This window comes from Camelina sativa, chromosome 11 (genome assembly GCF_030686135.1).
Source record: "Camelina sativa cultivar CO46 ecotype springtype chromosome 11, ASM3068613v1".
NCBI lineage: Eukaryota > Viridiplantae > Streptophyta > Magnoliopsida > Brassicales > Brassicaceae > Camelina > Camelina sativa.
The window spans coordinates 32,264,982-32,289,251 of record NC_141890.1 but is presented as its reverse complement, the minus strand read 5'-3'; the positions used below and the strand labels follow the sequence as shown (position 1 = coordinate 32,289,251).

The window sequence follows — 24,270 nt, the reverse complement described above, 5'->3', positions numbered from 1 at the left end:
TCTGACATCCCAATAACCTCAGCCAGCTCTCCTCCTAGTTGATCCCGGAAGCTCACTCTCTCTTTCTGCATCCTCTTAGTCATACCCGCTTCAGAGGCGGTCTTCTCTAAGCTAGTAATAATCTCATCTGTACGTTTTAATCTAAATAACGGTAGGCATCAACACGAGAGCAACTGAAGGACATTTGAGATGTTTGATATCTAGGTAAATCCAGGGGAGAAATGGGAAACAAAGATAGGAACACACTCTACTACGTATAATTCCATATTGCATAATAATTGATTTCTTAAGATACAAGCTACACGATAATGGTTGAGCAGGAGCTTGAGCTCTGCACTGTATTAATACTAGATTATGCCACTGGGTTCTACAATCATCATCAGATGTCTGGTGAATGCAAAGAAGACACTCGGTTTTTGTGGCCTAAGACGTTTAGTCCACTACCTGTCTCTACTTATATGATGCTTATGCTCTGATCTTGTTTCTTTCCGCACTATCTTCTTGGGGTCTGTACTGGATCTAATTTTCTCTTCTCCTCTTTTGGCTCCCTCAAGTATATTCTTAGCTTTCCCTATAGAAGCTGTTTCCGCTTGACCTAGGTGAAGCTTGTGCATATCCGTGGACGTCTCTTTACCTCTTGAGAAGAGTTCTTGGCTCTCTAATCGACTTGATGCTCCTTTAGAACTGCTCTCTTGGTCGAAGAAGAGGGCTTGGACAACCGTTCTTAATGGCAACCTCTCATTTTTCACAGCGTGTGCACGTACCTCTGCAGACAATTTATGGCAGTCAAGACTTCGGCATAGTTGTTTCTTCTCTTCTTTGCTTATCTCGGGATGCACCTGCCATGTAACCCAAATGTTTTTCAGTTCCAAATACTGTATCCATTTTCTGTGCATAAAATGGATGATTGCTAAAAGTAGTAGACCGGTGTGTCTCTCAACTATAGTTAGTAGCTCTTTTGCACTGATACCTTGAGATATATGTTGATCGCTTTGTAAAGTCTGTCATGGCTCTCACGTGCAATTTCAGGCACTGCCTCAGCAAGAGACACGAATTTGGAAACTGACGTATGGACATCTTGTGCCACTGCCTGAAGATAGGAATCAATAAGCTTTGCCACCTTCCTGATTGAATGCACCAATTGACTGTTGTTACTAGAAAGATGCGCAGAAGACTGTCTTCTCCAGAGCATAAAAAAACTCTCAAGAACTGTAGCAACCAAGTCGGTATCATAGCGACGGTGATGAGAGGATGAGTGTGAACGCAACAAGAGGTCTTCAACAGTTGCCTCGTCGAGTTGCAGACCAGCTTTTCTAATCAACTCAGTCTTTGTTGTGAGAGATGCTCCCACATAACTCGCTATGCTAACAAGTCTCAGCAAAAACCCCTCTGAAGCCGACCCTTTATCTGCAGGAATCATATTCACAACTGTGTTAACAACACGCCGATGCCTTTCCAGCGCTACTTCGTTTTCTTTAACTGAGAAACCTGAATGGCTCTTTAATTTGAAGTATGGTAACCAACGGCAGGTGTATACATGCAAAGCTTCACCAATGAGCTGAGGCGGAAGCGTGAAGGTTGACCTGGCTGCTGTGATAACACAGCGGAATAAGTCCAAGTCAAGGTCTGATATGTCTTCTGTCCACCAGTCTTTTGGAACAGAGTGGTGTTGTCTCTTTGCATAGCCTGGTCTGGTGTATGTATGAGACCAGGAGACCTGCAAAACGAAAAGATAGATGTGTAAGTATATCATCTGGACTCAAAAAGAGAAAAATCTGAACAAACCTCTGCAATAGGAGTGAGGATCTTCTCCACAATTGAATCTATACACTTTCTGATGATTCCAAGATTCTCACACCATTCAGGCAATTTGGAAGTGGACTGCAAAGCGACAATGGAGTCTTTCCAGCCTTGGAGAACGCAGGAGTGGAAAAAAGCTTCAAGCTTTGGTAACAAATTTCCTTTCTCAACAGAATTAGACATCCGGAGAAACGTGGAAGCACAGAGCACATTCACAAGGTTATGAGCACTGAGGTTGATGGTGATGCCGTAGCAGAACTTAGCGCACAGCTCAAAAGCATCTGCACCCCCAGGTATGTCATTCAGCTCTATGGTAACACTATCTGACTCCTCTGAATCAGTGAAAAGCCTTGGCAACAGCCCACATTTTGGAACAAGAGAAGACTGCAGAGAAATATGAAAACCACTATTAACATACATATATATATATATGTGTGTGCTGCTATGAGAACAAAAGTCATTCGAGATATACTCTGTGGAGATGATAAGTGGTGTTGTTGATTCTAACAACGAGATCGTTGGGTGTGTCTGTTATCAAAATCCTGCAGTGTAAATACTTTATTAGAGAAAATGAGATTTGGGAATATAGAGGCACAGAGATGAAGGGAACAACCTTGAAGCATCTTGAGTGTATAAAGTGTCAGGCTTTGTCCCTATTTTCATGAACTTCATCTTAGACTTCTCTACGTTCAGGAGGAATGAATATATGATGAGAAAGTGATCAAAAAATTTAGGTCAAAGGGGGAAAGAAAGGAAGAGAATTGGAATATAGAAGCTAAAGTTTTGTTATCTGTATTGCTAGATGATACTAATCACACCTGAGACAATCCTGAAAACCAAAAGAGTGAAAATAAAAATAAACTAAAAAGATCAAGCAAAGAGGATGATTGATTTACCATGAAAACTGGTGTGCTCAAAGGTGTTGATATGAGAGAGGAAGAAGGAGAAGAGAGAGAGACGGAGGGATGTGAAAGTGGTAATGATCAAAATGACATAAAGTGTTTAGTGAAATAAATTTCCAAGAGAGAGAGAAAGAGTTGAAGGGAAACAAGGGTCCCGGCCTCATCACTTGTTGCTCCCCGCATGGACTCAGTCTCCAAATGGTGTCTGATATTTATTTCCTTCGTACCTACTTGTTTTGGTTTGAAAATGAAAACCAGAAAATTTGGCTCACTAACCTATCTGTCATCGAAGGTGCAAAGTTAGTGTTACGCAGCGTATTAGTAGCTATAAGTTGGAGTCTCTAACTCTATGGTCTCCTTCGAAGATAAGGTGAAAATTAAGAGAACAGAGAAGATGAAAAGAGATAGTTTGTGTGGTATTAAAAAGGTTGAGGTGGGTAAGTATATCAAGAAAGTATCCACAATCAAAATAAATAAAAAGCCAGACACAAGTGTCCTTCATGCATTCCATCTTTTGCACAAGGAAAACAACTTCTCACCAAACAGAGAGAAAGTGAGAAAACAAAAGTGGGTCATTCATTCACCTTTTTCCCTACTAGAATTGATTGCAAGCGAGTTTACTCTTATGATAAATTACAATGGACCACACTAGGAGTTAGGAGTTGGGATAGGCTTAACTTAAAAGAGAGTTTTAATTTGGTAGCAGCACATATAGCTTCTTTCTTCTTTATAGTATTTTTCATAAAGCAAAGATGCATGGATCCCCAGACAATACCTTCCCACTTCACCCCCACAACTTTAAAGCATCAGAGCCAGATTACCAATTTTTTACAAGTGTTTTACTTGTTGTCCATTTCCCCTATGGAATCTCTGTTTATGTGGGGGAGGAGCAAGTCAACCCACATCATTAGTGTGCTATTTTAATAATGCAAAAAAGGCAAAAGTGATATAGAATGAGAGGAGAGGTATTTGAGTACAAATGTCCTCTTCTGATGGAATTGGTCTGCCTTGAGGAAAGAATTTGTAAGTCAGTAATAGTCAAATCCAATGCACTCAATTTGCAATGGCCCTACTTAGAAACATCCAATTCATAATGAACAGAAAAAAATGCTCCAAAGTTAAACAAAGAGAAGTTTAAGTTAACATACCACAACTTCATTATCAAACACATTCAAAGCTCTCATCCTTTTCTTTTTCTTTTTTAACTGCAAACCTATTAAATAATAATTTGTTTTAGAAGAGACATATGGTAAATCCAAATGCCCACTCCTACAATCAATGAGTCAAGACTCAATTATGCATTTCGTTTAAAATGTATATGACAAGTCATATCTACTAGTATACACCATTAGAGTTTTGATTGTGAGGAAGAAAAATTCCAAAAGAATATACGATACTGGGGTCACCAGACGATCACTACACTTACGAACCACATGAATAAATATTCTATGATCATATTGCCAAAAAAAAAAAAGAATATTCGGTTTTTATCATCTCACCACTTAACCATACCATTCCACTATTTGTTTAGCTTCATGATTTACATCAATGAAAATTCACATCGACTAAAAGAATACACTAAACTAGTAAGAAACAAAAACCACTACAGTACTAAAATCATTTGATTACATTAACCAATTCTACTAGCGTTACATAGAGATTTCAAGAACAATCTTTCAACCAAAACAAATTACCTCTTCAAGGCTTGAGCTAGCTTCTGTAGATTTTGTCACTTCTTCATCTTCTTCTGATTCCTCCTCTCCCTTTTCTCCTTACCAATCCAATTACTCTCAGCAACACCTAATCTCTGCTGCTCCTCTCTACTCTGAGTAACCAACGTTACTTCCTCTGCCCTCTCATCAACGTATCTGACCAACGTTCTCCAGGCCTAACCATGTTCCTTCCCATCAAATCCTGAAATTTCCCGACATACTCATGGTGTAGTCTCTCATAGTAACCTCTGAAAAATACTGTCCTTCTGATACAAGCTTATTCAAGTAAGTCTTCCATTCCTCACAGCTACAGACCTCGATTTCAGCTCGTTGGACTTATCTTCTTCTGCAGGTTTTTCAAGTGCTGATCAACCTTGTAGTAATGTTTCAAAGCATCAAACTCAACCAACTCATCTACACTCAGCTCCGATCCATATCACTCTGAAATCAAAAGCAAACAACAACACACTCAATACTTAGACTAAAGAAACCAAAAACTCATCGAACTATAGTATTCTGCATAGCCATGCTTAGATCTCTATTTGGTTGCTTCAGCCATAGGATAGACAAAGAGGAAACACCATACCAATGCCCTGGAATGGTATGTAGACATTAGAGAAGAAGAAGAAGAAGAAGCTGCGTAAATCTCTCGTGTTCAAAATCAGTCAGTCACCAAACAGGTCGTCGTTATCATCTTCTTCACCAACCCCTCTTGTGCAATCAGTTTCTTCTTTATCTTTAGCTGCTGATTCACTCACAGAAGCCCATGACGTGCCAACAGCCTTGGCAAGTGAGTCACCACCGTAAAGATCATCATAAATCCCTCTTTTTGGACCCCCTTTTAACAACGTCATAGCTTCCTGGAGTCGATCAGTCACACCTCTGGTTCCTGTAGTAAAAGATTTATCTCCCTTCCCTTGGCCTTTGGGTATCTGTGTGACTTGCACCAGTGATTCATATTTCCCAACGAGACTTCCTTCTTTGACATTAATAGGACCAGGCTCTGTTTCCACGTCAGCTCCATCTGACATCCCAACAACCTCAGCCAGCTCTCCACCTAACTGATCCTTGAAGCTCACTCTCATTTTCTTCATCCTCTTAGCCACACCCGCTTCTTCTGAAACAGCCTTCTCTTTCCTTTTCCCTAACATACAACCCGACTCTCCATCGCTTAAACAGTATCGATTCAACAAAGTATTGTAGGCAACAACGGCTTCCTCATCAGAAGGATCAGGAGGTGGAGGAAGCTTAATCTGATCAGGAGGTGGAGGACGAGTAAAGAGAGCTTCCTTGTTCTTTCTCAAAAGGTAGATTCTTGTGGAAGCAGCAAACCGTAACGATTGACCTACTTCAAGCTCTACAGGATTACTTTTAGTCAACCTCTCATTAGCAACAAACGTACCATGAGCTGATCCCAAGTCAATCACAAAGATGCTACCGTTCTTGTGATGAACAACGGCTGCATGCTGGCGAGAAACAGACTGGTGATCAAGAACAAAGTCACAAGTCTGATGTTGTCTCCCGAAGATGTGTCTTCGTCTAACTAGATGAATGCGATCGAGGATCTGGCCGTCTTTTACAACTTCTAGAGAGTAGACACCGGGACGAGGCTCAATCGCCCAGTCAGGTGGATGCCACGTTGATTGACCAGCTCCAATCTGAGTTTTCTCCGCCAATGGCGCCGCCTCCTTCGGAGACAAATGTTGTTGAACCACTGGAGGAGGATTTGATGACGATACAGAGAAAGGTTGCAAAGTTTGGGACTTTTTAAACCTGTCGAGACCAGATCTTCCATACATTCTCGAATCTCTCTCTAAAAAGCAGCAAGCAAGCACTGCTTTAACACAGGACCAGACTTAGGGTTTCTCACTTTATCGTTCTTCTGTGTTCTGTCTTCCCCCTTCAGAGATCGATCTACTCAGATAAAATAAATAAATTTATAACCTCAGTCCCTGTATTTTAATGTATTCTCCCAAACATACCCGTGTAAATAATTTTGACTCATGTTTGTGTATTCATGGATTGCTTAAATTTATGATTTTTATGTTGGTCAAGCATCAACAAGAATCTCAAATTGATATAAATGGTGAAATGAAGATCAGAGTCATGAAACAAATATGATTGTAACACAAGAATCAGAGTTATTCCCCCACCCTCTCTGGAATCAGAGCACTTAACAGACGAATTACACAAATCACCCAACGAACGAAGAATCAACAAAAGACATAACAGGGAATTTTATTTATTCAGGGCTGAGACTACTACTTCTGCCTCTTGTAGATCTTTGCCAAGAATGATTTTAGCACTGCTTGGATTGCTTTACTTTCGTGAGCCTCAATCACTCCCGTCAGCTTCTCGTAGCTTTTGCTCTCATACTCCATGAACACCCCCTGTCAAAACCACAGCCAATTAGCAAAATGTTTGATTGTGTATTTATAGAGCATAATACCTCTCATGTTTATCACTAGTTTCAAACCTCAAGATCAAGCTCTTTGTAGAGATCCTTCACTTTAGCAACGTTTGATGGGTCGGGTTTACCATAGTTCTCCTACGAATCCAGAACAAGAAAAATATGTTTCAGGTTCCAAATACGATACAAACCTTATGATAAAAGATATATGCCTCTTACATATAATGTCTTGGTTTGTTCTTCGCTGCAGCGTTCCAATGCCTTAACCACCAACCACGAGCATTTGAAATCTTCTATATCTGTTCCTATCTGCATTATAAAACAACCAATATGCTGCATCAAGTGAAGCACAGTAATACATTCAGATCAGCCTGAGAAACCAAGTGTTAGCACGAGTGAAAACCTTGCCAAGCGTCTCCGGATCAGCGAAACAATCCAGATAATCATCCTACACAAAAGAACGGATATCAGAGTCCCGGCATTACCCTTATCATATAGCTCTCATGAATACTTAACAGCAAACTAGTACCTGCACTTGGAAGTAGATTCCCATGTCAACAAGAACATTCTTCACATCAACATGCTTTTCCAAATTTTCACCCGCCATAAGCAGTGCACAAGCAACCTGAGTGGAAAAAAAACAAAGCTTGTCACGGGATCTACAATTGCAATTATGGGAATAGCATGATTGCTCTATACTCTGAGCCCAGGTATGAGAGTATGACTAGGGAGGGAGAAAATTCATACTCACAGGGAGATAAAATGAGTAATAAGCCGTTTTGTACTGGACAATACGCCGGTGGCTACATTTTGAAAACCATTTCATCAGGTCAGAACCCTTACTGACTTTCATCTCAACAACCATCAGAACAAACCATTTATATAATGCTCACACTTGACTCACATAGACAATGAGTACTTGGACAAATCCTTTTCGCCTTCAAAGGTCGTGATCAAATCTATCATCTGGCCACAAGCTGTTTGCAACTCAACCTAGACAGACAGCAAAAGGAATAGACTGAGGAAAATATTTCGAATACTTTACAGTTTGGGAAAGAGTGTAGTAGATCTATCAAAAACAGATTACCTCATTAAACAAATCAACGAGGTCAACATAGTAAGGCTTGTCCCGGAAGTGCTTTTTGAGAATCCTGTGGATGTGATTGCGAAGTAGAATCCCATCGTTGATGGCAACCATACCAACCTGTAACATTGTGTTAAGTTCTATAAGCTACACGTGCAAGTACTCTGGCGGACTTAAAACCTTTGCAGCGTGAGAAAATAATACGAAAACATTACCTGAGGGACCCTGAACCAGCAAGGTTGACCACGGCGGGTGACAGAGTTATCCATAATGTCATCAAGCACAAGGAAATAAGCTTGAAGCTGCAAAGATGATGAACATGAGTGATAGAGACATAAAGGAGGGTATTTATCAATCTATCCATCGAAGAGATATTCAAACCAAAAAGGGAATAGAATCTTTTTCTTCTTCTTATACCCATTCGATGCACCAACCGAGAGCAGACGAGAGGAAAACCTCTTGCTCAGTCAAATCTTTGCCTTCCTTCAAAAGTTTGAAGCTGTCAACAACGGAGAGACCACGATTGAGTTTCCCTGGAGAAGAGGAAGAAGTAAAGTGTGAGAACTGAAGAAAAAGAATCGATGAAAACGAGAGAGAGAGGCTCTGTTAGCTAAAACCTCACCTCCACGTACATTGTAGTCCAGCATCTACAAGGAAAGAGAGAATATCTAATAAGGGGATCGGATAAAGGATCAATCTGATTCTGATGAGATAAGGGGAAGAGTACATACCCGTTCAACCCAGAGACGAGATTCATCGGTGAATTCGAAGGCAGGGTCATTAAGGAGGTCGGACTTGAGAACGGAATAAACGTTGAGAAACGTTGACTTGAGATCGGCCATTGAATAAGAAGGAGAAGAGCTTTGGATATGACGACGATAGAGACTGCTCCCACGAGGCCTCAGATGCAAATGTAAACGAAGAGCCTTTATTGTCTTCCCCAGATTCCTACAACAACTACTCCAACTCACACTCATTCGTCCTTTTTCCAACCAAACACCCCTTCTGTTTCTTCCTTATTTACTACTTTTGCCATCCATCATCCATCCTTTTCCTTCCTACCCCCAACAAATCGGACTGACTTGCTCTCCCAGTTTCACATTTGTCATGTTGAGCCAAAGAAACAGAGATATAATAGATATAGTTTTCTTTTTCTATTATTTTTTATCTGTATTTCATTTATGGTAATGGGCCATAATAAAGATTGGGTTTATAAGCCTTTTTCGGTAGAACGGTGTAGTATGCGATTCTGGGAAAGGGGAAGAAGAAGAAATGAAATCACTCTCTTTATCACAAGACTCATAAGAGATACAAAGCTCTCATGGTAACTCATTGTTGCAAGTAAAGAGACAGAGAGAGGAGAGATCATATCTTACATAGACTAGGTATGTTATTGTTTCACTGTGTCCATTAGTCTTCACCAAAGTATTTTTCTTCAGCGTCAAGGCCAATCTCTCGAAGCCAATGATCATCAAGAGTCTCGTCATTGTCTATCTTTGTGTAATCTAAATGTTGATGGTCTTCTCCCGATAAGAACTTCTGTTGCATGATTGATGTGAACTGATCCATCATATCTTGCATCTCCTCTGGAGGTAAGACTGTTGCCTTGTTATTGTTATGTTCTCTATCATGCAATGCTCCATTGCCATCCGTAACCTGAAAACATTCGACAAGCAAAGATGTGAACAAGGGTTTTGCAACACAACAAAATGAAAAATGAGATGTTTGTGATTTTGGAACCAACACATAGCAAAGAAAAAAAAAAAACAAATTACCTCTTCAAGTCTTGAGCTAGCTTCTGTAGGATGCTTCGCTTCTTCATCTTCTTCTGATTCCTCCTCCTCCTCCTCTTCTTCTTCTTCTTCTTCTTCTGATTCTTCCATCTTCTCATTGCCAACCCAATCACTCTCTGCAACACCTAACCTCTGCTGCTCCTCTCTAATCCGAGTAACCAACGTAGCTTCCTCTGCCCGTCTCATCAACGTCTCTGACCAACGCTCTCCAGGCCTAGCCATGTTCCTTCCCATCACATCCTGAAATTTCCCGACGTACTCGTGGTGTAGATACGGCTCCCTATCTCTCATAGCATCCTCAGAGAAATACTGTCCTTCTGATACAAGTTTATTCAAGTAAGCCAACCTTCTATTCCTTACAGCTACAGACCTCGATTTAAGCTCTTCTGAGGTCGGACTTATCTTCTTCCGCAGGTTTTTCAAGTGCCAATCAACCTCGTAGTCATGTTTCAAATCATCAAACTCAAGCAGTTCATCTACCTTAAGCTCTGATCCATATCGTTCTGAAGCAAAACAAACAAGCAAGTTTCAGTTCCCAAAATCTAATTTTAATCTCAAAAACGCTCTACACACTCAATGCTTAGATAAATAATGAAGCTAAAACTCATCGTCCTATAAGATTTTTAAATAGCCATGACGAAATTGGAAATAGAATCAATAGTATCACCACGATTTCAAAGAATCAAACTCAAGAAACTCATCTATTATAACCATAACGCTCTTAATCGGGGGGAAAAAAAATTGCGATAGGGTTTTAAGTCTAAAACAGCAGTACCACAGTTTGATACTTAGATGACTACGAAGGCAAAACTCATATATAATCATAAATTTCCACGCATCCCTGAAAAATATAGAAATAGGATGGAGAATTTGAACACGGTTACGGTTGTGGAACTTACCGAGAAAAACGGCGGGATCACGACGGAGGAGGTCGAGGAGGATGGATTTGCGTTGGTCGGACGACGCGGCGGTAGTTTGGACGGCGCGTGGGAAGTAGAGGTTCTCGAGAGACGAAAGCCTCGCCGTGATTTCTTCCGCCGCCGTGTCTTTCATTGTTATTCCTTCCATCTTCTTCTTCTTCTTCTCTCCCAAATTCCCAATGCTTTTCTCGGACCGACCCGAATGCTGTAAAATAGACTCGACCGACCCGAATGCTGTTAATAGACTCATTCACGTGCTTGTCACGTGAGAAGACTTTTGGCGGTATTCATTTGGCACCTAAACAAATTAAGCCTGTTGGGCTTTCTTGGGCCTTTCTTCCCAATCTTATTACTAATCTCTCTTTTCGGTTTATTTTCGATGATCTGCAAAATCCAAATTTATTATCGAATCGGTTAGATGCAATTTCAGTTGGTTTATCAGTTTAGGTTCGGTTCTGTTTTGTAAATTAAAAAAATGTACCTTAAATTGATTATAAATTTTATTTTATTAATATGAATGAGATCAATAATATTTTAAATATTTATAACATTTAAATTTGAAAAATCAAGAAATTTTATCGGCTACACTAAATTTAGGTGTTGTTTCGTTGGATATCAATTTTAGTTTTACCAGCTCAAGATTTTCTTAACTTTTCAATGAATGAATAAATTGATTTATAAGGAAATTTCTTCTGTTTAAGCATTTCAATTTCATTCTTTGTTACATGAACAAATACATTAAAAAAATTATGAGCAAAATCAAATCTTTAATCAGAAATTGTGATTCTGTATTAATCTTTCGTAGACAACTTAATATTCAAAACTGTTAAGAAAGAGAGCCAAAAGCAATGCATTACATGAAATTGAAACCCTATAGACTAAAATTCCAAGGAAATAAAGCTCTCGATCCTGCTACATAACATTTTTTGGAATCAATCTTGTTCTTGTTCTTGGTCCAACTTGCTACTTGGTCTCTATAAACCAACTTTCCCTTGTTTCTTCAAGTTGCAATCTCGTCCACCTCCGAGTGAAAGACAAAACTCGGAAACGTCGTTGTTATATCCCTAAAATTTGAGTTTTCAGTCCTCAAATTTTGGAAACGGCAACAAAATAGATCATAGTATCATCATATCAAGGAGACATACCTGAGATACGGAAGAGTCATGATTTTAAGCAAAGATGGGTTTTTGATAACGAAATTGCTCCATTCTGTCTTATCAATCTTTCCATCCCGATCCACATCTGCGTCCTCAAATGTCTGTTCACAAAAAGGAAAAGACTCAAGTTTTCTGTAAGAGTCTTTGTTTTCATAAGTAATCAAAGTTGTTATAGACAAAGAAGTAAACCTGATCAAGTATCATCTCTATAGTATCATCAGCCAGTTTCATTTCAGATTCGCAGAGAAGGGCAATCAGCATTTGCTTCACCTGCCAAAATGGCATACACAAATATGATTTCCTATAAATGATGCACTAAAAAGCTTTGAAAAAGTCTTTGAAACTCAATATGTTGAAACATAGATCGTTTTGGATTGAGATGTGAAGATACTGGACAATTTTTTACCTCTTGGCGCTCAATGAAGCCTGTGCAATCCATGTCGTAAAGCCTAAAGGTAACTGAGATAATAAATACAGACCAACGTGAATAAAAATAACAAGAAGGCTTTTAGAGAATCGACGACAGATGTAAACTCGTTTATGGGTCAACTTACAGTCTGTTTTCTCCTCTAGAGAAGCATTAGGATGGAAAACATTGAGTGATCTCACAAAGTCTCCAAAATCAATGACGCCTTTTCGTTTCACATCAAACAAATCAAATATCTGCAAAAGTGGGCATCACCATTTAGTACATCTATAGAAGCAAACTTTAAGGTTAACTACAAAGTTATTAAGGTCAGAGAAACTAAAGAGTTACCCTATTGGCAAACAAATTTTCCTTCTTTCTGTTCTTGAACAAAGCAAGTTGAAACTCTTCCTGCATTACATACAAGTTGGTCGAGAAATAAGTAACAATATCCAAAAGTGGGCCAAGGAAACTTCAATCTTCAAAACCAAACAAAGATATTAAAAAGAATTAAAATTCAAGTCAACTATCAACACAGAGACTTGATGAGCAATAAGGATCCCACAGCTCAGCATGGAGATTCAATAATTACAGAATTAAAAATTGGAAAAAGTCAAGAAAGTTGACTATGGCATATGGATAATAGTGCAATGAATATATCATGTCACTGTACAGTACATCACGATTTCAAGATTCTCACATGAGGTGCGAAATAATCAAAGGCTATCTATCGATTATGAATACCTTGTTTATCAAGCCATCGTCCACAACGGAGCTGCTTATGCTCTTGAACAGTTCATACAATGCTTCAACTTCACTTACACTAACTAGAAAAAAACAAAGAGATATGATAAGCAACTCTGTGATATTAAAATATCAAGATCATGTCAATTCGTAAAACAAAATGTATATTGCAGCAATAAACAATGGAAAAGAGACGCTTCTTAAAAACTTTCACAAACCAAGATTCAATTCCAAAGTGGAAGTAAACTAGTGTTGATCCAAGAAACTATTGAAATATCATTATGTGATGACACAAGAGACAATCTCTGAGTTGTACAAACCATTAAAGGAAGGCAAAAACAGACTCTCATATCAGCAAAACAATGACAAAAGAACGATCTCTAAGCTTTCATGCTCTTGAAGACTTAAGCAAAGGAATAGAAAAACGAAACGTATAGTGCAAGTAAACTTACAAGCAGTCTCAGAAGCTAGCTTCACAGGGTTCTCGTGTCCTGGGAATTCTCTCGCAACGGTGGAATGGAAACAACCCATTTAACAGAATTTTGAGTAGTAAACACCAAAAAGAAGAAGAAGCTTGCTTAATGTTGAACAGAATCGCTAGTTCTATAATTTTTGAGAATGTAAAAAAGCTTGATCTCTGGTTTTAGTTGCGATCATCATAACCATCCTTAGAATCTGCAAACTTATTCAAGGGGGAAAAAAAAAACAGAACCTGATGAACACGATGATTAATCATTGGAGAATTATAAAAACCCTAGAAGAACGAAAAAAAAAAGTAGCAGCGATGCGGCAATCGAATCGAATGAGATACAAAAGTTTCAAATCAGATTAACAAAAATAAAATTTGAATAGTAATCGGAAATTAAACAGGTAATGTAGGCGCGGCTCGAGAATCTCCGAACCCAGAAATTAAACGATTAAATCCAAGAAAAAAAAAAGAAGAAGAGAAGAATCGAATAGAGCACTTACCAGTTACCACCGAGAGAACGGGCTCGCCGGCTCGGTGACAGAGAGAAAGGAAGGGATTTTGATTTTTGAGAAACGAGAGAGTCAGAGAGAGAGAGACGAAGGAGAAGAGGATCTGTGACGATGGTAAGATGAATGGATCGGACGGTTGAGATTAACTTCAGACTTTGCTGGGCTTTTTTTTTTTTGTTCTTCAGAGGCCGGTTGTGAAAATTCTGAAGAGAGTTTTTTTTATAAATAAGATGAGCGTCGCACGTGTGAATGTATGTACGCGTGTGAATCATTTTCAATCCTTGTTGTAATTTTTTTTACCTCTTTTTTTCTACCTACCCCATTTTTTATTACAGTGTGGGAACAAAAAAAAATCATAATTGTTGTTTGACATTTTTACTTTTGAACTTTTAAGTTTCCTTTTTTTATTGGTTAACAAACTAATCATTTTTACAAGTTTTCTTACAGTTATGTAATATTTTAATGTGTATTTTTCACAGTAGAATTTTTTGTTTATAATATAAACTTATATTTGTAAAAAAAGTTATCTTGATAATATAAACTTTAAGAATTCTATATTCCTTCTTCTATGTCACTTTTCAAAAATACTATTTCATAGTGTCCATTTTCAAAAATATCCCTTTTTGATATATAAAATGATTAAATTATAAACCCTAAGTCCTAAATACTAAATCCTACCTCCTAAAAATTATACATTAAATATAAAATAGAAAACCCAAACCAAAAAAAAAAATTTAAGAATTAATTTAACATATTGTAATTATGTAAAAGAAGGTAAAAATAAAAATGTTCAAAACAAAAGGTATTTTTGAAAATGGGTATCCCAAAAAAGGTATTTATAACAAATTCTCAATCTTTCTTTTTTGACACTCCTAATTCTAAATGTGCAATTATAATATTAAATTGTTAAGTTACATGTATTTTAGATTAAATCTAAAATACTAAAAAAATAAAATCTATTTTTAATATAAAATTAGAAAGCCTAAAAATCTAACATCACTATTTGTAAAAAAAAATTGTTTTATTAGCTTTGGAAAAGTATAAGGAATTTGAGAATTCAACTATCTATCACATCTATCTTAACATTTTTGAAGTACATTTTTGTGTCATCCTTTTTTATCTTTGTATCCAAACAAGTTCCAACTAAATTCTCTACAATCCTTACAACCAAACACAATCATTTCCTTATTTTCAAATTTCCTAAAATCTATCTACCTAATTTAAATCACTATCTATCTTAACATTTTTGAAGTACATTTTTGTGTCATCCTCTCTTATCTTTGTATCCAAACAAGTCTCAACTAAATTCTCTACAATCTTTACAACCAAACACAATCATTTCTTTATTTGATAATATTAATTTTCTAAAATATATCTATCTAATTTAAATCAATATGTTAGATTAAAATATAATTCTCCTTTCATTTTTATTTAATCTTATATTTAATTATTTTAATTACTATTTAATACATAAAGTTAATTAAATTTTAGATTTTTTTCAGCATATAATGTGATTTGAATTTTTATAAACGGATATATATTAAAAATTGTCTTAGGATATTTGTAACCAAACAAGTATATCCACATATAGAGCTCGAAATACATTTTTGGAGTACAATAGGCTGCCATTACTTTTTGCCAACTTCGGGTCGGGTTTTTAACTAAAATTATAACCGATTCAATTATTCGGATCCTCCTTAAGATTGCTGAATATTTTGGGCCGGTTTTTAATCCATAGCATACTTATTTACATCCAATTAATGCCAATTAATGCCCATTGTATCTTAGGAAAGATCTAATTTGCATGCCGAATTTTTAGGACCGAGTTTGACAAAAAGAATTGATAACCCAAATTATGTAATCACATCCTCTTAATCACATCCCTATAATATAGCAACTAATTCAAGATGAATACATCTACGGAAATATCTAATTTGCGTTTAATAAACGATTACATATTTGGTAAGATCTTATTAGCTTTAAAATTACACTATTAATCCAATAATATCAACTGAGAATCATAATAAGAATATGCTAGATCAGTCATTCCTAAATCATAACTAATAAATCGTAAAATATATATTCTCAACTTGCGAATCAAGAGTTTCTACAAAACTCTACTTACAACCGTTAACAGTATATATCTCAACAAAATAATAGACTCGTGGTGTACCACAGAGTAAAACCTAGTGTTAGATTAATATATAATTCTCCTTTCACTTTTATTTAATCTTATATTTAATAATTTGAATTACTATTTAATATATAAATTTAATAAAATTATGGATTTTTTCAGCATATGATGTGATTTGAATTTTTATAAATGAATATATATTTAAAATCGATCACCTTTGATAACCAATATGAATATAAATTTAATTTTCATAATTTGGTGTTACACGGATAATTTGTCATTTCATCGGGTCGGGTTTTTTGTTTATTCAAAACTGATTACAAAGATCGGATCATTTCAAATATATGTGCTTTAATTTCTTCGAAACATTAATTAGAGATTTCCAAATAAGTATATAGCAACTAATTACATTTGCACATATATATCTATCTTACACGTATTACACTTGCAACATCCCTATAATATAGCAACTAATTAAAGACAGTTACATGTTAGGCAATATTTAATAAAAAAATAGATAAATCACATACACATTTTGATAAATTTTTATTCCCAAAATATATACACTATTAACTTCAATATCAATATTAATCAATCATGATGGATACATATATTCTTGATGATGGATTTACATAAATCAAATTCTAACTAGAATCAAGATAAGGATATGCATCAACAATATTCCCTAATCAAAACAAACAAAATCGTAAAACATATATTCTAAACTGAAGTTTTTATCATCTACATACTGTATATGAATTTCGTCTTTCCATATATGTATACGAATCTGAATTGTAAAGATTTTGTTGTAAAACACTTGGAGTGGATCTTCCATAACCGGTCCATACACGGTCCATACACGGCCCATGTACGTCCAAGACAATAAGGCCCATCGGCCACCTCCTTTGTGCTTAGTCGGTTTAGTCCTAATGTATTAAGGCCTTGTCCTTCACTATATATATGTATGATTATCGAACATAATGATTAATAAGACAAGAGAAAACCTCCTTCGATTTCTCTAGTTTACAACACGTTATCCGCACGACTTGTTCTAAAGTCCAACTGAGATAAAACCCTAAAACCCTAAACCGCTGCCGCCTTCTACCTTTGTTTGTGGTTATACTTGGCGATCGGTTCCTGTTCGTGATCCATCCGAGTTTGTGGTCAGTTTCTGTCCGGGGTGAGTTCTGTTCGGAGATCCGTTCCTGTTCAAGCCGCAGCTCGAGTTAGAGATTGGTTCTTCCTCCTACCTAGGCCGAGGTTCGTGATCAAAAGAAAAGTAAAACCGAGGCCTTTAGCTCCCGGTTCAAATCCAGTCAACCTCCAAATGGTGGAAGGTAAACAATAATCAAACCCCCTTAAAAACAATGAAATCGAATCTGACCTTAAACCTAATGGAACACCAAAAACCTATAAGCAAACAATCAACTAACAAAAGCTTAAGATCCCTAAACACTAAAACTTTAAAATTGGATTATGTGAAGTTTAGGATTGATATATTGCTTGCAAATTGAACCGTTCATATCATAATTAAAATCCGGTTGATTGGTTTTGCTTGATTGTTTCATACGCTGCATGCATCCTTAAAATCGAACCTTGCATAGATAAAAACTTGAATCGTTTATTGCTTAAATTGTTTCTGTAAAATCGGCTGCATGAACCCTAAAATCGATTGCATAGATTTGTTCTAGGTTGTTAAAATTATTAGGATAACTTCCAAATCAATTTTAGTAATTATCCTAAAACCTAGAAAATATTTCCTACAATCTTTCCTAATTAGAATAGGAAATTCAGTCTAAGAAAAAGGAAACACTTAATAAAAGGAAATTGTTGCATGCTAGTATCTATTTAGGTTTGTTTGTTTTTCATGCATACCAAAGCCACGAAAATTATGAGTAAAGGCAAAGCATGGTTCGGTCTCAAATACCGTATGGCCTATTAAGTGATTGCATGGTACGGTCTCAAATACCGCATGCTAATGATCGGATGTTTGTTCAGTATTGTGCAGATGGCAAAGCTGAACAACCTCTCCTATACTGCCCTTTAATGCTTCTGGAGACAATTACTTGCAATGGGCTTTGGACACTAAGATCCATTTGAAATCAAAGGATTTATGCGAATGCATTGAGGATGAGGTTGAATGTGCAGAAAAGGATAAGTACAAGGCAATAATGCATATACGTCACCACCTTGCTGAGAGTCTCAAGAACCAGTACCTCACTGTTGAAGATCCTCTTGACCTTTGGACAGAGTTGAAAGGCATATATGGACACCAAAAGACGGTGTTCCTACCAAAGGCTCAATTTGATTGGAAAAACCTAAGGATCCAGGACTACAAATCCGTGGATGAGTATAACTCAGAGCTATTTAAGATAGTCTCAATCGTAAGGTTATGTGGTACAGAGGTTACTGAGAAGAATCTGCTAGAGAAGACATTCTCTACCTTTCACTCCAATAACATACTGCTTCAACAACAATATCGTGAAAAGGGGTTTAAGACTTATGCAGACCTTATCTCTTGTTTGCTGCTAGCTGAGCAGAACAATGAGCTATTGATGATGAATAGTGCATTGACACCTCCTGGTACTGCTCCATTACCAGAAGCTCACAAGGTTGATATGGCAAAGAAAAATCCTCAAGAGCCTAAAGAGCCGAAAGAGACTAAGGAGTCTAACTATGTCCATAGAGACAAGTATGGCCGTGGCCGTGGAGGAGGTGGACGTGGTGGCCCTGGTCGTGGGAACTACCAAGGGCACAAGTTTGGTGGTCAAGGCCGTGGAAACCGATTCGGCTTCGGCCGTGGTCGGGGTAGAGGCCGCGGTACATTTTAACCGCAACATAAGACCAAGTCCACTTGCCATAGATGTGGTATGTAAAACCATTGGGTAAAGACTTGCAGAACTCCTAAGCACCTTGTTGATCTCTATCAAGAGAGTTTAAAGAAAAATCCAGAAGCTAACCTGGTTCATCTTGATGGTGAAGGTGATTTCGACCATGAGAAGGATGATCTGTTGGATTATGAAACCTCTGATTGTTTAAGAGAGGATAATTAAACTCAAATGTGGTCTTGATTTAATTTTATGTTTTATGCTTTGCATTTGATTGGATTATTATTTGGATTATTATTTGGATTATTATTTTGAATAATTATTTTGGTTTAAATTCAAATTATTTATTTGCTTGTTTTATTACTTTAAAGTTTAAAACATAAATTCTTGTCCATTATATAAATGGCTGAGGACAAGAACATCCTTGTGGTGGATAGTGGATCCAGCCACACAATTTTAAAGGATAAGAGATATTTTATTAATCTCATTATGAAAAATGCCAATGTTGTACGATTGCGGGTATAGCAAGCCTAATTGAAAGTTACGGCCAGGCTAATATTTTGCTACCTAATGGCACACATCTTGAAATAAGTGATGCCTTGTATTCACCCAGCTCAAAGAGAAGTTTATTGAGCTTTAAGGACATTCGTTTGAATGGTTTCCATGTTGAAACAAAGGGTGAAGGAAACAAAGAATTTCTATATATTACAGAAATCACCCAAAGACATAAGAAAGTCCTAGAGGTTATACCTGCACTAGCCACTGGTCTTTACCATGCTAAGATTGATATGATAGAGGCTAACTTGGCAATGAATAAGATGTTCAATGAACAATTCACTTTATGGCATGACCGGCTTGGCTATCTGGGTTCTAACATGATGCGTAAGCTAATAAAGAATTCTAATGGGTACACTCTTAAAGAGAGGAAAGTTATCCCTAAACATCTCACGTGTGTAGCATGTGCACAAGGGAAACTTATTATAAGGCCATCACCAGCCAAAGTAACTAAGGAAACTTTGCATTTTCTGGAAAGGATACAAGGAGACATATGTGGACCTATACACCCTCCTTGTGGGACATTTAGATATTTCATGGTCCTTATTGATGCATCGACCAGATGTTCGCATGTTTGCTTATTGTCAACTAGAAACCTTGCGTTTGCTAGATTGCTGGCCTAGATTATACGTCTGCGAGCCCAGTTTCCAGATTTTCCACTTAAGACTATACGTCTAGATAATGTTGGTGAGTTTACATCCCAAGCGTTTAATGAATATTGTATGTCCATGGGGGTGAGTGTGGAACATCCTGTGGCACATGTCCATACACAGAATGGATTAGCTGAATCTTTCATTAAACGTATTCAATTGATTGCTCGGCCATTGCTTATGAGGTCGAAGCTTCCTGTGTCGGCTTGGGGACACACAATATTACATGCAGCTGAGCTTATACGCATCAGGCCATCTAGTGAACATAAGTATTCACCATCCCAATTACTAACGGATCATGAGCCAGACATATCCCATCTCAAAACATTCGGGTGTGCCGTTTATGTACCAATTGCTCCACCACAGAGAACTAAGATGGGACCTCAAAGAAGGATGGGAATATATATTGGATATGATTCTCCCACCATTATTAAGTATCTTGAGCCAACTACGGGTGATTTATTTAAGGCCAGATACACGGATTGTCAGTTTGCTGAATCCAAATTTCCTATGTTGGGTGGAGAGAATAACAAGCTGGTCAAGAAAATATCATGGAATCAAACATCCTTAAATTGGCAAGATCCTCGGACTCTAGCATGTGATTCAGAGGTTCAAAAGATTATACATTTGCAAAAGCTAGCTATTCAATTGCCAAATTCCTTTGCTGACCCAAAGAGAGTAACAAAATCGTACATACCAGCTTTTAATGCACCAGTACATATTGATGTTCAGAAGGAACACAATAATTAAGTTGCTACAGAGTCTAAGGCCCGCTTGAAATGTGGTAGACCATTAGGTTCCAAAGATAAGAACCCTCGCAAATCTAAGAAATGTGCAAATAAAACCGAGGTTAAGGAAATTACAGACATGGCCGCGGCAAATCCTAAGGTACCGAATGAGGTTTGGGACGCTGAACCTCAAGGACCTGAAGGTGTTGACAATAATAAGATCTCAATAAATTATATCATGTCTGGAATACAATGGAACCGTAAGAATGTCGACATTGATGAAGTATTTTCTTATAAGGTAGCACTTGAGATAAATGAGGATCATGAACCCACGTCTATATTAGAGTGCACTCAAAGTAAAGATTGGTTAAAATGGAAAGAAGTCATTGACGTGGAGTTAAACTCTTTAAAGAAGAGGAATGTGTTTGGTCCGATCTTAAGGACACCATTCGATATAAAGCCAGTTGGACACAAGTGGGTCTTTGTAAGAAAGAGAAATGAGAACAATGAAATCATGAGATATAAAGCACGGCTTGTGGCACAAGGATTTTCTCAAAGACCAGGAATAGATTATGAGGAGACATACTCCCCTGTGATGGATGCAACGACTTTTAGATTTTTAATAAGTCTGGCTATAAGAGAAAAACTGGATTTGCGGTTAATGGATGTTGTAACCGCATATTTATATGGTCCACTGGAAAATGAGATTTATATGAGATTACCAGAGGGTATTGAGCTCAAAGATAAGAGCGGTTCTCGAGAACAATATTGCATAAGGCTAGACAAATCCCTTTATGGACTGAAACAAAGTGGGCGAATGTGGTACAATAGACTAAGTGAGTACCTAGCCAAAGAGGGCTATAAGAATGATCCCATCAATCCATGTATTTTTATAAAGAAGTTTGCAAACAAAGGGTTTGTGATCATAGCAGTATATGTGGATGATTTAAATATCCTAGGAACCTCTGGGGAAATCGCCCAAACAGTTGAATATCTAAAGAAAGAATTCGAGATGAAAGACCTAGGCAAGACTAAATTCTGTTTGAGATTGCAGCTTGAGTACATAAATGATGGAATCCTTGTGCATCAAATGGCATATACTGAAAAGGTACTCAATAGGTTTAATATGGACCAAGCTTACCTATTGACTAGCCCAATGGTTGTAAGGAGCCTTGATTTGGATAAAGATCCATTTGGTCCAAAGAAGGACGATGAAGAAGTTCTCGGTCCTGAAGTGCCATACCTCAGTGCTATAGGAGCGTTAATGTTCTTGGCTAGCCACACTAGACCGGACATATGTTTTGCCGTGAACTTCCTAGCAAGATTTAGTTCTTGTCCAACCTAAAAGCACTGGAATGGTATTAAACATGTGTTGCGTTACCTACAAGGAACGACAGATTTGGGTTTATTTTATACTAACCATAACAAAGAAGGTTTAGTTGGTTTTGCTGATGCAGGTTATCTATTTGATCCACATAATTCAAAGTCTCAAACCGAATATGTGTGTACACACGGTGGTACCGCGATTTCGTGGCGTTCTATGAAGCAAAGCATTGTGGCCACTTCATCTAATCACGCGGAGATTCTAGCAATTCATGAAGCCAACCGTGAATGTGTTTTTTGAGATCGATGATTCAACATATCAGGACAGATTGTGGCATGGCCGACGATAAGGAAGCAACGGTTATATACGAGGACAATACGGCTTGCATCGCACAGCTCAAGGAAGTATATATCAAGGGAGATCAGACAAAGCATATTTTACCTAAGTTCTTCTTCACACATGAACTACAAAAGGCCGGAGAAGTTCAAGTGGTGCAAGTTCAATCCTGCGACAACTCAGCCGATCTCTTTACTAAGTCATTGCCGACATCAACATTCAAGAAGCTCACGCACCAGATTGGGATGCGGAGACTTAAAGACTTCTAGGGATGCTTAGAACAGGGGGAGTAATGCGTGTTGTACTCTTTTTCCTTCACCATGGTTTTGTCCCAATGGGTTTTCCTGGTAAAGTTTTAATGAGGCAGCACCCCCAAGCGCATTACAGAGATCCTTCCTAGCATCGGCGCGGTTATGTCATCCAAGGGGGAGTGTTGTAATACACTTGGAGTGGATCTTCCATAACCGGTCCATACACGGTCCATACACGGCCCATGTACGTCCAAGACAATAAGACCCATCGATCACCTCCTTTGTGCTTAATCGGTTTAGTCCTAATGCATTAAGGCCTTATCCTTCACTATATATATGTATGATTATCGAACATAATAATTAATAAGACAAGAAAACCTCCTTCCATTTTTCTAGTTTACAACAGATTTTAATTTTTTTTACATATCTTTCGTTTATAATTTAGTATATAAGAAGCAGATGCCTAATCTACTATTTTCAAAATCTTCTATTTGAATATCTTCCTATATCTTTTAAACTTGATAATCAAGAATTTATAGAAAATCTAAGAGAATCCCTACCGTTTTACTCAAAGTACTATATATACTCTTCATATCACCGAAATGCATCAAACTCGACTACACCTCTCTAAACTTTTACCGAAGACAGACAACTACTGCTTCGATGGCTTCTTCCTAGATAGTCTTTTTTTTTTTTGATGTGTGTAAAAACTTATCTAGCTATGTGGAGTCTCTGTTGATTATGTTTTGTTTAGATATTTTTTACAAATATGTATTGCATGTTTCTACATAGCCTTTTATTTGTGAAAAGATCTACTACACAAAGACTATGACTTATGTCCATATGTAAAAATCCGAAGATGCTATCATTAAGAAAATGGCTAACATTTCGAAATAATGACTAATCAATAACTTACTTTTATTTTTAATACCAATCAAATTATAATTTTTTTTTTAATTTGAAGCACTCAAATTATATTAACGGGTTATTTTAAGTTTGCTGGGTTATAGTATTTGTAATTTTGAAAACACATTTTAGGATAAATTATTTGGAACATACAAAATATCATTATTGTACATGCTAAAAACCACAATTTAAGTTGCTAGAGAATACAAGAAGAGACAAGAAATTGTTAAGCGATTTTGTTTATATATTTTCTATATCTCACCCTTAATATAATACATCTTAACATATTAATATTTATTCGATGTAAGTTATGAAGTGGGATTCTTTAATTTAAGGACTTCCAATATATTTTTTTAAAAACCATCGGCACTCCAAATATTATATTAAGTGTATTTACATAAAAAGATTAATAACGTTGGACATCTCTAAATGTATTGTAGTTCAGCATATATTAAAAACGAATTATAACTTACAATCATAAATTAAGTTCTCATTTTTAAACCAAATAAATACTAAATAAATCACATTTTTTTATATATATATATATATTAAATTGCAAATACAACACTATAAGAATTATATATATAGCACTATAGAATTGTAAACTTTATCTACAATTTTGAGTTTATCTATACCATCTTCAATATATATA

The 24,270-nt window shown here is 36.9% G+C and overlaps 6 protein-coding genes across 11 annotated transcripts; 1 reads left to right on the top strand and 5 right to left on the bottom strand.

Moving 5' to 3' along the window:
• Positions 1-251: 251 nt before the first annotated feature.
• Positions 252-3,382, bottom strand: LOC104724662 (BTB/POZ domain-containing protein At5g47800-like). 4 transcript variants are annotated; one of them, XM_087474782.1, is made up of 7 exons: positions 2,697-3,382; positions 2,414-2,483; positions 2,273-2,342; positions 1,786-2,184; positions 1,489-1,717; positions 971-1,407; positions 252-839 (listed from the first exon to the last, which is right to left on the bottom strand). In XM_087474782.1, the coding sequence occupies exons 2-7, from the start codon at positions 2,470-2,472 to the stop codon at positions 441-443; spliced, it is 1,593 nt and encodes a 530-aa protein (XP_087330908.1). In that variant the 5' UTR covers positions 2,473-2,483; positions 2,697-3,382; the 3' UTR covers positions 252-440. The 4 variants fall into 4 exon arrangements, with proteins under 4 accessions (XP_087330908.1, XP_087330907.1, XP_087330905.1 ...); XM_087474781.1 differs by having other exon boundaries at positions 2,414-2,478; positions 2,697-2,837; XM_087474779.1 differs by having other exon boundaries at positions 971-1,717.
• A 754-nt stretch (positions 3,383-4,136) lies between these two features.
• LOC104724661 (protein phosphatase 1 regulatory inhibitor subunit PPP1R8 homolog) lies at positions 4,137-6,469 on the bottom strand. Its single transcript, XM_010443202.3, has 2 exons — positions 5,001-6,469; positions 4,137-4,855 (listed from the first exon to the last, which is right to left on the bottom strand). Exon 1 carries the CDS (start codon positions 6,211-6,213, stop codon positions 5,080-5,082), a length of 1,134 nt encoding a protein of 377 aa, XP_010441504.2. The 5' UTR covers positions 6,214-6,469; the 3' UTR covers positions 4,137-4,855; positions 5,001-5,079.
• A 4-nt stretch (positions 6,470-6,473) lies between these two features.
• On the bottom strand, positions 6,474-9,157 carry LOC104724660 (farnesyl pyrophosphate synthase 1, mitochondrial). The gene is made up of 12 exons (XM_087474783.1): positions 8,640-9,157; positions 8,531-8,555; positions 8,326-8,441; positions 8,124-8,210; positions 7,912-8,028; positions 7,729-7,817; positions 7,576-7,627; positions 7,354-7,449; positions 7,228-7,272; positions 7,044-7,133; positions 6,891-6,962; positions 6,474-6,804 (listed from the first exon to the last, which is right to left on the bottom strand). Exons 1-12 carry the CDS (start codon positions 8,883-8,885, stop codon positions 6,676-6,678), a joined length of 1,164 nt encoding a protein of 387 aa, XP_087330909.1. The 5' UTR covers positions 8,886-9,157; the 3' UTR covers positions 6,474-6,675.
• Positions 9,025-10,839, bottom strand: LOC104724659 (uncharacterized). 2 transcript variants are annotated; one of them, XM_010443201.3, is made up of 4 exons: positions 10,601-10,839; positions 9,684-10,204; positions 9,285-9,564; positions 9,025-9,157 (listed from the first exon to the last, which is right to left on the bottom strand). In XM_010443201.3, exons 1-3 carry the CDS (start codon positions 10,767-10,769, stop codon positions 9,319-9,321), a joined length of 936 nt encoding a protein of 311 aa, XP_010441503.2. In that variant the 5' UTR covers positions 10,770-10,839; the 3' UTR covers positions 9,025-9,157; positions 9,285-9,318. The 2 variants fall into 2 exon arrangements, with proteins under 2 accessions (XP_010441503.2, XP_087330910.1); XM_087474784.1 differs by lacking the exon at positions 9,025-9,157 and having other exon boundaries at positions 9,173-9,564.
• Positions 10,840-11,387: 548 nt separating this feature from the next.
• Positions 11,388-14,102, bottom strand: LOC104724658 (calcineurin B-like protein 9). Of its 2 annotated transcripts, none has more exons than XM_010443198.3 (9): positions 13,898-14,102; positions 13,381-13,610; positions 12,929-13,011; positions 12,536-12,595; positions 12,333-12,441; positions 12,185-12,237; positions 11,968-12,048; positions 11,767-11,879; positions 11,388-11,685 (listed from the first exon to the last, which is right to left on the bottom strand). In XM_010443198.3, exons 2-9 carry the CDS (start codon positions 13,457-13,459, stop codon positions 11,622-11,624), a joined length of 642 nt encoding a protein of 213 aa, XP_010441500.2. In that variant the 5' UTR covers positions 13,460-13,610; positions 13,898-14,102; the 3' UTR covers positions 11,388-11,621. The 2 variants fall into 2 exon arrangements, with proteins under 2 accessions (XP_010441500.2, XP_010441501.2); XM_010443199.2 differs by having other exon boundaries at positions 13,381-13,603.
• A 3,888-nt stretch (positions 14,103-17,990) lies between these two features.
• Positions 17,991-18,871, top strand: LOC104728497 (uncharacterized). Its single transcript, XM_087472745.1, has 2 exons — positions 17,991-18,051; positions 18,291-18,871. The coding sequence occupies exons 1-2, from the start codon at positions 17,991-17,993 to the stop codon at positions 18,869-18,871; spliced, it is 642 nt and encodes a 213-aa protein (XP_087328871.1).
• Positions 18,872-24,270: the final 5,399 nt, after the last annotated feature.

Excerpts from the sequence above, each read along its gene's own strand:
- LOC104724662 (XM_087474780.1), bottom strand. Across the intron at positions 2,343-2,413 it reads TACACTCAAGATGCTTCAAG|GATTTTGATAACAGACACAC; the intron begins GTTGTTCCCTTC and ends TTTACACTGCAG. Across the intron at positions 840-970 it reads CGATCAACATATATCTCAAG|GTGCATCCCGAGATAAGCAA; the intron begins GTATCAGTGCAA and ends GTTACATGGCAG.
- LOC104724661 (XM_010443202.3), bottom strand. The coding sequence starts at position 6,213 with ATGTATGGAAGATCTGGTCTCGACAGGTTTAAAAAGTCCCAAACTTTG.
- LOC104724660 (XM_087474783.1), bottom strand. The coding sequence starts at position 8,885 with ATGAGTGTGAGTTGGAGTAGTTGTTGTAGGAATCTGGGGAAGACAATA. Across the intron at positions 7,450-7,575 it reads ATTACTCATTTTATCTCCCT|GTTGCTTGTGCACTGCTTAT; the intron begins GTGAGTATGAAT and ends TTTTCCACTCAG. Across the intron at positions 6,805-6,890 it reads ACAAAGAGCTTGATCTTGAG|GGGGTGTTCATGGAGTATGA; the intron begins GTTTGAAACTAG and ends TGGTTTTGACAG.
- LOC104724659 (XM_010443201.3), bottom strand. The coding sequence starts at position 10,769 with ATGGAAGGAATAACAATGAAAGACACGGCGGCGGAAGAAATCACGGCG. Across the intron at positions 10,205-10,600 it reads TGATCCCGCCGTTTTTCTCG|AACGATATGGATCAGAGCTT; the intron begins GTAAGTTCCACA and ends GTTTTGCTTCAG. Across the intron at positions 9,565-9,683 it reads CTAGCTCAAGACTTGAAGAG|GTTACGGATGGCAATGGAGC; the intron begins GTAATTTGTTTT and ends GAATGTTTTCAG.
- LOC104724658 (XM_010443198.3), bottom strand. The coding sequence starts at position 13,459 with ATGGGTTGTTTCCATTCCACCGTTGCGAGAGAATTCCCAGGACACGAG. Across the intron at positions 12,049-12,184 it reads GCTTCATTGAGCGCCAAGAG|GTGAAGCAAATGCTGATTGC; the intron begins GTAAAAAATTGT and ends CCATTTTGGCAG. Across the intron at positions 11,880-11,967 it reads TAGAGATGATACTTGATCAG|ACATTTGAGGACGCAGATGT; the intron begins GTTTACTTCTTT and ends TTTTGTGAACAG.
- LOC104728497 (XM_087472745.1), top strand. The coding sequence starts at position 17,991 with ATGGTACGGTCTCAAATACCGCATGCTAATGATCGGATGTTTGTTCAG. Across the intron at positions 18,052-18,290 it reads TGTTCAGTATTGTGCAGATG|AGTTGAAAGGCATATATGGA; the intron begins GCAAAGCTGAAC and ends ACCTTTGGACAG.